General features: G+C 43.0%; 1 protein-coding gene across 1 annotated transcript in view; it reads left to right on the forward strand.

Annotated features, from left to right (window-relative positions):
* Positions 1-6718, forward strand: part of efna2a (ephrin-A2a) — a 71034-nt gene extending 64316 nt beyond the window's left edge. The window contains exons 3-4 of the mRNA XM_063908207.1: positions 2732-2797; positions 4320-6718. Of these exons, the coding sequence (XP_063764277.1) occupies positions 2732-2797; positions 4320-4444 (191 nt within the window). The 3' untranslated portion in view covers positions 4445-6718. The remainder of the gene's footprint in view (positions 1-2731; positions 2798-4319) is intronic.
* Positions 6719-10578: the final 3860 nt, after the last annotated feature.

Below are 10578 nucleotides of genomic sequence, written 5' to 3' on the forward strand. Positions count from 1 at the left end.
ACACACACACACACACACACACACACACACACACACACACACATGCACGCACAGGTCTGTAATGATGTGGAACCGCAGAGGCATTTTGACATTTTTAACCACCCATCCATTCATATGAGTGTGTGTCCTTTTTGCAGACACTCCACGAAGTAAAAACACATCATCGATCTGTAATGGTTATCTGTGGCCAAACCTGTGTGTGTGTGTGTGTGTGTGTGTGTGTGTGTGTGTGTGTGTGTGTGTGTGTGTGTGTGTGTGTGTGTGTGTGTGTGTGTGTGTGTGTGTGTGTGTGTGTGTGTGTGTGCGTGCGCGTGCGTGTCTGTGCCCGTTGGTGTGTGTTTTTGTCATGAGGTTGACATGTTGACAGGTCTGCTCCACCCCTTACTTCTCCCAGCTGCCATCTGATGAGGTTGAGCGATTCTCAATGGGTTTTTCAGCGGAGGCTGGATTGTGGATGTGCTGGGGAACAGAGGCACTGAGAGAGCTGATAAGGCTTTAAAAAATGACAAAAGTCAACATTTTTAGAGGTCACAGAGAAAAGAAACAACGGGTGGATAAAGGGGACGGGGGATCTCATTCCACTAAGCTCTTTGTCACTAAAATGTAGCCATTTGTCAGTGAAACAGTAGGTAACACAGGACAAAGGGACGCAGCAGGAGAGAAAGTTTGTTTCATAGCTTGCCAGGCTTCATAGGTGACCAAGATACAGTTTCTCTGGGCGCTGTAAGGAGGCTCGGTGGATGATTTGAAGAAATTTGAGGCAAAGGAAGGGGGGCTACAGGGAAGGCATGAAAGGTTAAAGGAGGTGAAGGGCAGAGAGAAGGAGGGAGGGAGTAGTTGTGGACCGAAAAAGAGGGAAGAGAGGGCAGAGGAAGGGTCAGATTTATTTCCTGTGCGCTGCAGATCCTGATGATGGTCCTCTCCGGGGTCACACGGGGCTCTGGCTATACGGACTTCCACAAGGGAAAAGGCCAATAGGTCTCCACACACACTTCTGCAAGCACCAGTGTGTGTGTGTATCTGTCTGTGCGCTCCCCAGCATGCGCGAGCGGTCAAAGATTTGGTCACCATCTGCTTTAAGGTCTCCAGCTCTATTTCACATCAGAGCCAAGTGAGGCTAAAACCCGATTCAATTTCATTTACTGTACTTTGAAGTCTGAATCACTTTTTTAACATTCAGCCGGTGTAGCTCCGTGGTTAGCACTGTCACCTCACAGCAAGAAGTCGTCTGTGGGGAATTTGAATGCATTTCCTTTCCAATTCCTTAGACATTCAAGTCAGGTCGATTGGAAGAGCCGGTATTTCCCCCTAGGTATGAATGTGAGTGTGACTGAATCCCAGTGTGCGGGCTGATCCCTCAAAGACTTATTTACATAGCCTGAAGAGCTCAGTATGTTTACGGGAGCTCATGAGCTCGGGGAGCATGGGTTTAAGAGAACTTAAAAAAGGCCTGAAAATAAGAAACTCTCCGGCTGCTTGAAGCAATAAATGTCATCAAGAAAGTAATAGGCTGCTTAAATGACTGCATTTATGTCAAATTATGACAAAAGAGTGTTGAATAAATGAAGATACTCCTTTCTTTATTATACCTTCCCCTGATTTACCCTCTCTGACGTATTTATTTCAATTACAGAAGTGTAGTTGTGTTTAAAAAGCTCTTCATTAAAAGTTCTTTCAAGTGTATTTTTTAAATTAAGCATCATTTCCACTACTTTTTAGAAGGTATAATATTATACATTTGTTTATCCTGATTGAGTGTCACTGGTTCAGATTCAGTGGTTGAATTCTTATTTATGGCACATGCAAAAAAAACAACACAGTAGTCTTTCTAATCAATTTTCCTTTGTCTTTTGCCGTCATTACATTATGTATGTGATGTGCTTTAAGATTTATCATTCAAATGTAAAAACGGCGGGCAAGTGAATCCTGGGATTAATAAGCATATTTCTCAAAATTACATATTGTCATTCATTACTGCCAATAGTCTAATTTGTGTCGATCATCAAGATATGAAAATGATGTCTGCAATGATTAATACAGGTTTATAAATGCTATCGACAGCACTTTTAATCAACAGTTATTTGTGACAGATGTTGGTGGAATAAGTAACTGAAGAGCAACCTTCCACTTCACTTGACAATTACTGATTTAACAAGAAGGAAAAAAATATAACTTATCCGTGTAACAATGATTACCAATTTATCTGTGATTAACTTACGATGTCTTGTTCGGCGCTTTTTTAGTTGGGAATACAACCTATGACCCTCCTGTCAGACTCCTGAGCGGCCTTTAAAAAGCCAGGGTTAAGCTTGTGTCCGCTGTTCTGTGGTAATTCGAATAGTATCAAATTAGTTTGAGAACAGGCGCCACTTGACTAAAATAACAACTGAACGGATGGAAGCATTTAGCTAGGTGACCTAAAGTATAAGGCTGGTATTTTATTGTGAACAAATACCAGGAAATACCCAAACAAATGCATTTGTCTCTCAATAATAAACCCTGAAAATACTTTCTCAGACCCCAAATCTGATCCTCATTCATTCATAAAGACATACATCTTTTTAAAAAATATGTCAGAGTGCTATGTTTACACCAGCGTCTCTGCCCCCACCTGATAATGAGCCTACTATCACATTTATAAAGTGTTAAATTACTTCAGGGGTTCAATCAGAGGCACAAATCGCTTTATATCTCAACTAATCTCCTCTTTCAATCTCTGCTTTTCTAACAGCGTCTCCTCACCCAAACCACGTGGGGCGAGCATGTCTAAAGCTGAAGGTGTATGTCAGACCTCCAGGTAAGTAACACTCTAACTACACACACACACACACACACACACACACACACACACACACACACACACACACACACATAGAGTCCCATGCGCAAAAATAGGTCCAGATTGGCTATCAAAGTAAAATTAGAGGGGAATAAGAGGTCTGATAGAATGCCCCGGCAACACTCTCTGCTCTGATTCACAGACCGGCCAGGCAACACGTTAACACCTTTCACTCACCCACACACTCACACACACACACACACACACACACACACACACACACTCGCACACACAGGCGCATGCACACAAAAGCACAAAGTGGCATACGCACTTCACATCAAATCACATCACATCACAGTGGGTGTGAGGGAGACCTTCTGTCCTTGCAGAAAGAGAGCAGGCTGAAAGTGCTCCGTTAAAACGCTGCTGGCTGCATTCGCTCACAAGAAACAAGAGAGAAATCTAATAATAAACCCATCTTATACTGTAGAAGCCTAATCTAATAATAGACACTTCATATTTTTCTTAATAAAATTCTCCTTATGCGTCAGGCGAAAGAGTGTTCTCTTCCGAACAGCCTGATAAGATATACTCTTTGGAGCTTCCTCTAACAGTGCTCATACAGTGTTGGCCTGTGATATTGCTGTTCAAAAATAACTCATAGCATACATGGGGAGCAGATTGTGGCAGGCATATCCACTTACACCTGCCTAATCTTTAAAAAATCCACCTGTAAGACTTCTCAAAGGCGGATTCTTCCTCATGAGTTTTCCAACCTAAGCCCGACTAAAGAATCAAACCTGGCTCGCAACACGTCTCCCTAGATAATGACACGGCTTTGAAGAGCTTCGTAAAAAAGGATGAGAGTCGGCCTTCGCAGCTTTCCACACTCAGATCATTCTATCTCTCGCTAAGGGGGAAAGGAAAATCTCTTCTCCTCCATAATTACTGAAACACCATACGTTCTTTTATTCTGTCATTGCCGTGGCTCCTCTTTGAGATTCAGCTTTTTTTGTGCTCTTAAAGCAAATCTGTCTGACATGCAACTTCCATCTCATCTGTGAAATATTGTCACTGGCAAAGCTGGGAGCGGTTGCACATGTGTGTGAGAGGATGTGTCTCTTTGTGTGTGTGTGTGTGTGTGTGTGTGTGTGTGTGTGTGTGTGTGTGTGTGTGTGTGTGTGTGTGTGTGTGTGTGTGTGTGTGTGTGTGTCAGCTGCTCCAGATTCGGAGTCTCTGTGATTAAACTGTAATTAGGTTGGTTAAACCCCCTGCAGAGCTCAGTTGCTGTCGTCTTCCCACACTTCCTCTCCCCTCATCCCTCTCTGTCGTCTTTTTCCTGGTTTTTGAAGCGTGAGAGTTTTGTGGTTTGTCACTCCATTTCCTCCCCGTAATAGTTCCACTTGTCTACCCTTTTGTCTTTCTGTATACCCGCTCCCGCCTCTAGTCGCTTTGTTTTAGATTGTCTTGTCTTGGTGTCTGTCAGTGTGTCCCTCTCAGTTCAGATGTTTTGTCGCTTTTCTCTCTTTTTCCGTTTCAGATGGGTCGGGATATGATTCTCCGGAGCCCTTCCTGACTGATGGAGGTCCGTGCCGGAGACCAGGGTCCGTGGCCCTGTTAGCTGTTCTGGCCTCTCTGCTCCTGGGAGTCTTCTCCTGGCTGTGACCCCTAACCCTCTCCTCCTGGAGCTCCCACCCAGGGTCGCTGGGCTGGGCTGGCTGTCCCTCTAAATCCACCACCCCTCAGGGAAGCCCTCTGTCTCCGTCCCCTCCTTCCCCTTCTCCCACCTCCACCTCTATACGACCACCAACCACCCCCACTGCCAGCCCCCTCCGTGGCCCAGCCACGGACACTGTCCCCAGGCCTGGCTGAGAGGATTGGGACTCCAGATGTGTGGGAAGCTGCGCTCCATCCCTGATCCCTGAAGTCTGGGAGGAACAGCGACTCAGCTGAAAAACACAAGGGGGAATGACTCTGCACTCATATCAGGGGGTCCTTTTGATTTGTCTGTTGACTCTTGGCCACTGATGGGGTAGATGTAGCCGCGGCTATGATTAAACTTGTCGTTCCAGCGCAATTCCTATCATCCAATAATGGCAGGATGCATTAAGCGATAGGCCTGGATGCACAAAAATTGGTTTTTTTCTCACATTGCTATCCCATCGTCAAACCAAGAATTGGAAGTGGCCAAGCCTGCTTTGTAATTGGAATTCTATACAACCTGGACCTGGTCCAACTAAAGTGAGAACCGGAGCGAACGTGTAGAGGCGGAGAGGAAGAAAGTGACCCGGCCTGCAGAAAAAAGAAAGGGTAGACGATGTGGGCACGGATTTAAATAACAACGGCCATATGGGAAATGTAATGGTATATGTGTTTCGACTCAGTTTACAGCAGTGTGTTATAAAAGCAAACAGTTTGATTTGGTTTTTTGAGACGATACACATTTAAAATGACAAGTATAATCATAGCCTGTTTCAGAGGGAGGGTGGGGTGTGTGTAGTTCTGGGTGGGTTGGGTGAGGTGTATATTTTCAGGTGGGATGTGTTCTGTCTTATTCATGTTTCTAAACAAAGCATTTATCACAGCCTGGCTAGCACAGGTGTTCTTCAGCACTGACTAATGTCGATTGGGTCGGGTGACTTTTGGAACCATGACTTTTTTCATGTATGAATGTACCACTGGTCACCCACCTCTTTGTCTTTCTGTATTATTATGACTGTGGTCACTTACAGTACCTTTGTCTCGGACTGGCTCGGGGGTTTTTCTTGAGGGATGGCGTGGGCGGGCAGGAGGAGAGAGAAGCGAAGACGAACAGGTGACAAAAGGAGGCGACACTCAAGTTGCATGACCACTGTGAAACCTTCAGATCTCGTTTGTAATGATGATATATTTTTTCATGGGGGAAAATCAGAAACACCCTGCTACTGCTCTCGTGCTCTCCCTTTTTTTTCAGACATCAAAAAAAGGAAAAAATCAACCTCTCTCCTCACACCGTTTCCTCTGTCTGGCTTTCGGTCGTTGATGGATTAGCTTGGGCGTGAGATAAATGGACCCACAGGGTGAAACTGACTGGAAATCAGCCCTCAGAGCCCAGGCTAGATCACACTGGACATAAATACTGACTGAAGCTGGTCCTGGGTCCGAGGGTTAAACCAATAAGGGAAGCACATAGACTGTGGCAAATGAGGCGAAGTGTGTGTGTTTGTGTGGTAGCATCACAAAAACGCGCATGCACCCACATATACAAGCACACGAACACAGTCTTTGACAATGGGACGGTTCCTCCGAGATTTTTTTGGAGCATTTATGGACATGACTATAAAGGGAACTGCACAAAGAGAGAGGGATCGGAGGAGAAGGTGTGTGTGTGTGTCATGGGACTGAGACTTCTTTAATGTTGGGAAGTGAACATAATGAGTAAGCACTGTGAACACACACATACATACATAAACACGACCATTGTACAGATACACACACATACAGGCATTTGTAGAAAAAGCACATGCAGATCTAGACATTTTACAAATACATGGCATGCACATACACACACGTACAAACACACACAAGAACACACAAACAAGGGGAAGCACTTCCTTCCCGGTTTCATCTTATTTTTGTAGCATTTAAAATCACTGTTAATTACTCCTGTGTGGGATGCAGTGATGGGGTATAGCCTGTGGAAGATTAAAAAAAATGTGTTTTCTCTTCTTCTATTCCACTGATGCTGTCCTTCTATCGTTCTTCTTCTCTGGTTTGTGATCCATGGTTGGTAGTGGTAGGATGCCTCCAAGGTCTGAGCGTCATGTATGAGTTTGTCTCCTTTTCTGTTTGTGATGTTTTCGTGGGAGCTGACCTCAGTCATTAAAGTCAGTCAGTCAAAAGTAAACACAGAAGTCAGAGCGAGGAGAGAAACACACAAATAAAGATTGTTTTTTTGTCTACTCGAAAAATAATCGCAAGTGAGTGGAATTTCTTTGGCGGAAATGTGAATTAATTTTCATTTGATTGGTTTTTGTTTTTCTTCCCAAAGGACACATGATTGTATTCATCTATTAGACTACACCTTGGTCTTATTTCGCTCAGTCTATCTTCCTCTGACGTCAAGGTCTTGGGATGCTGAGCATTGAGTTCTGCCAGTCAAAGCATGAAATTATTCAGATGAAATCATTCTCTCCAATCTTCAGCTGTTTCTCCCTCAGTGATGTGACAGCTAATCTGAGCGGCTGACAACATGGAGGCTGAATAGCTTGATAACCTTTCCTCTCCTGTTTCCATCATATTTCCAGCAGTGTTGCTTTCCAGTGATGGAAAGTAATCAAGCGCATTTCCTCAAATACTGTACATATATACAATTGTGAATATGTGTGCTTTCTGTTTCATTACATTTGGAGGGAAATATTGTACTAAATTGACTTTACAGCTAAAGTTACGATTACGTTTCAGATTTTCCTTAAAGAAACACATGATGTGAGGTCCTTAGTACCCGAAATTGTCACATCTGTGTCATTTTACCTCCAGTTTGATTCGAGCATTTCCAGTCTGCCTCTCACTTTCATCGCTCCAATTAATGCCAACAAATATATTTCTTAAGTGAAAATGTTAAACATACACACGTTTATGATTTAACCAGTGGTTACCAACGTTTTGGGATTGTGACCACACGGTTCAGTTGAGGCACCTGTCACTCTTCAGATGCAGTGAATTTTCATTGCAGAATTAGCACCAGAAACTGTTCATCTTGAAGTGCTTGACTCCTAATATTTGCATACAGTGAATAGAAATGTGCATGATTTGTATTGTCTTCTGCTAAGTCTGGATATTTGGTGCAGTTGGACAGAATGTTGACTTATGAGTTGTGAGGATTTCCAACCAAAACAGAATTACCCTCTACACATTTCATCCTGTTTCATTTGAATCACTGTTTAAGGGCCTAGAGGTAATATTGTATTATTTAAAGCAGCTCTATGTTTCTTTCTTACACTCATTAATCATCTCATGATTAGTTCAATGTATCAATGGCCGAATCTCTATTCTAAAAACTAGAGGAGTTTCCAAATATTAAGTGAAAACTTCAACCAGAACGTACAGTTTACTTTTGATTAGTTTTTTTAATTATATTTCTGTAGTTTTATTAATGTAGAGCTTTTATGTAGTACTTTTAACGGTATTATCATTTAAAGTGTTTCTCCATTTTGCCAAAAATTATATGTCTATCAAAGTCAGATGTCCTTGAGCGAGACATGGAACCATTAAGTTATGTTAATGCCTAAAAGCTTAATGTCCCAAAAATTGAATTTTAAATGTTTCCTCTCCTCTTTGAGCTCAGTAGGTTTTCCTTAGATCCAGACATGAATAGACAGATAGACAATAGACTCTTACCCCCCATTAGGGCTTGTATTGGCCAGTGCAATAGCTTGAAACATTTATCAGTCCTGTTCTGAAAGCGTTATTTGAAACCACTGAGTTGCCGCTTTTGGCCATGCGGTGCAAAAAGAATATCAGAAACGTTGTTTTTGGGGAAAAGTGAGGTGCATGAATAATAGATGAACCTTGGCTGTCCGTGTTTGGCCCTCCTGTGCAAAGCAGGCTAATGGCTATCGATGTCTCTGGTTTCCATCAAATTGCTTCATATGGGAGCTCAATTCAAACGGAGGAAGAGTAGATTCCAGTGAAAAGGAGACGAGGGAATGAAATTATCTGTGAATATTGAAACGCACGCTTGGTCAGCCAATTCTTCACCCTGACAAGTATCAGGTACCAGTGGAATTGGCCCAACGTAAAATTAAGCCCCATCAAGCGAGGCCTCAAAAGCTTCCCGTGTCTCAATCCTTGTGAGAGGAAAGATGGATGTGTGATCTGACTGGAACAGAGCCAGGAGTGAACAGATGTGCTGCTTCAAATCATGGGAAACTGCTGATCTGGGCTATGCCACTGACTCACATGCATATACACACACTGTTTTATCCCCATGTATTCTCTGCTAGATCTTATTAATCACCTGATTATTGCAGCTATTTTCATTGGCTGGCGTACACGTGGGAAATTAATTGGCGAGAACAAATTTGGCCTATAAGATGTTGGTTTTGGCAACAACCAAAAAGAAATGCCAGGAAATGCAGATGGCGACCCCGCTCCCTTCTTTTCCTCTCTTCATCTCTTTCTGTGTTGATTTCTCGCTCTCGCTGACACATTATCGGGCTATAGGCTAATCTATTCTCCTCTCCACCCTGTATTTTTGTCTCTTCGTATTCAACTAACTGGCATGATTTAGGAATTATGGAATTAGGGCAGCGCTCCCGTCTCTATTAATGAGGAGCTGCATGATGAAAGCGGTTGATCCTGAACGTGCCATCTGTAGTCACTATTAGACAGTCTCTTAATCTATCTCTCTTACTCTGACTACTTTCTATTCTTCCTTTTCTCTACTTCCTTCCCCTCTCTCGCTCTCCCTCAGACACACATCCCCTGTCAAACACACTCACATTATAATTGTAATTACAGAGGAAATACTAATTCGTAGCTCTTCAAGCACTGTTGGATGTGGCGTGAAATGGTGAAATCGCACAGCAGGAAAGTTAACTATGGACCACACACCCATACATAGGCACACGCTCACAGGAGTCCAGATGGACCATGTGTTATTGCTGAATAATGCATGCTATGTAGACTCTATAAAAGATACATGGGTAGAAAGAGCTGGGCACCATTCAGGCACAGTGTGCAGTTCGACGAGGGCATCCCTGGAGCATCCCTTGTGCAAATTAGGAATTGTTATGAGATGTTCAGCTTGTAGGTATTAGGCGGTAGGTGACCCAACAGGGAAAAATATTTAGCTGGCCTTCGAGAGAGTAAAAAAAAAAAACACTTGGCTTTTAGACATTGTCAGTTGATATCTTGGCTGGCACTCTGCCCGGTGTCTTTGCAGTCACCTTGAATGGGCTTTGGTGGTTTAAACCATAAAACTTTGGGAATTACACAGCAGATTCAATGCTAGAGGCTCGTATTTCAGAGCACCTCTCAGAAGCACTATGAAAAAATATTCAGCAGCAGTCTATCTTCATGTAAAGTAGAGGGGGGAAGGGGAGGGGGAGGTCTGGGTGAAGGGTAAATGCTGCACTCATGTGGGGAAAATGAGCAGCGCCTCTTTTCCTCTGGAGTCATATGACAGGACATGCGCACGATCATGTGCTGCGTTCAAGAGCTCAGAGAAAGCTCCTTCCTCTGAGAATATATTCGAAATACAACTTCCCGAACAAATAAGGCCACGTAATTAATTAAAACAAGTTTGTTATAATATGCTACAACTGCAGCAGAGTTAGGTTTTTCTAACTAATCTAGTAGGAAGTAGTGGGAGGAACATGACACACGAAGAAGAAACAAATTAAAATATAAACATATTACCATGTTTACGCAATAATGCAATTCAATTTTAAATCAACCTCCCATTTGTGGCATTACAGTATTGCATCAATAATACATGCTTGATATAAAGTGTATAATTACTCTCCAATGGGCGGTTTCTCATATTGATTACTTTTGGTGCTACTTTTGTCCTTTTAAGTACAAATTTGACAGCAGCATTTTTCATTGCAATAGAGTAATTGTATACCTTAATAGTGCTGCTTATTAGTTAAGTAGAAGATCTGAGTACTGCAACATTGCCTAGTTGCTAACTTCCTCCTAGTTCATGAAAGATGTAAACATTGGCTCGGCTTGGGAAATCGCGATATTTCCGACAGCACTTAAAAGCACCACGCGACAAACTTCGGGACGGCCAGACGGTGAAGCCACTGAAGGAA

This window comes from Eleginops maclovinus, chromosome 19 (genome assembly GCF_036324505.1).
Source record: "Eleginops maclovinus isolate JMC-PN-2008 ecotype Puerto Natales chromosome 19, JC_Emac_rtc_rv5, whole genome shotgun sequence".
NCBI classification, from domain to species: domain Eukaryota; kingdom Metazoa; phylum Chordata; class Actinopteri; order Perciformes; family Eleginopidae; genus Eleginops; species Eleginops maclovinus.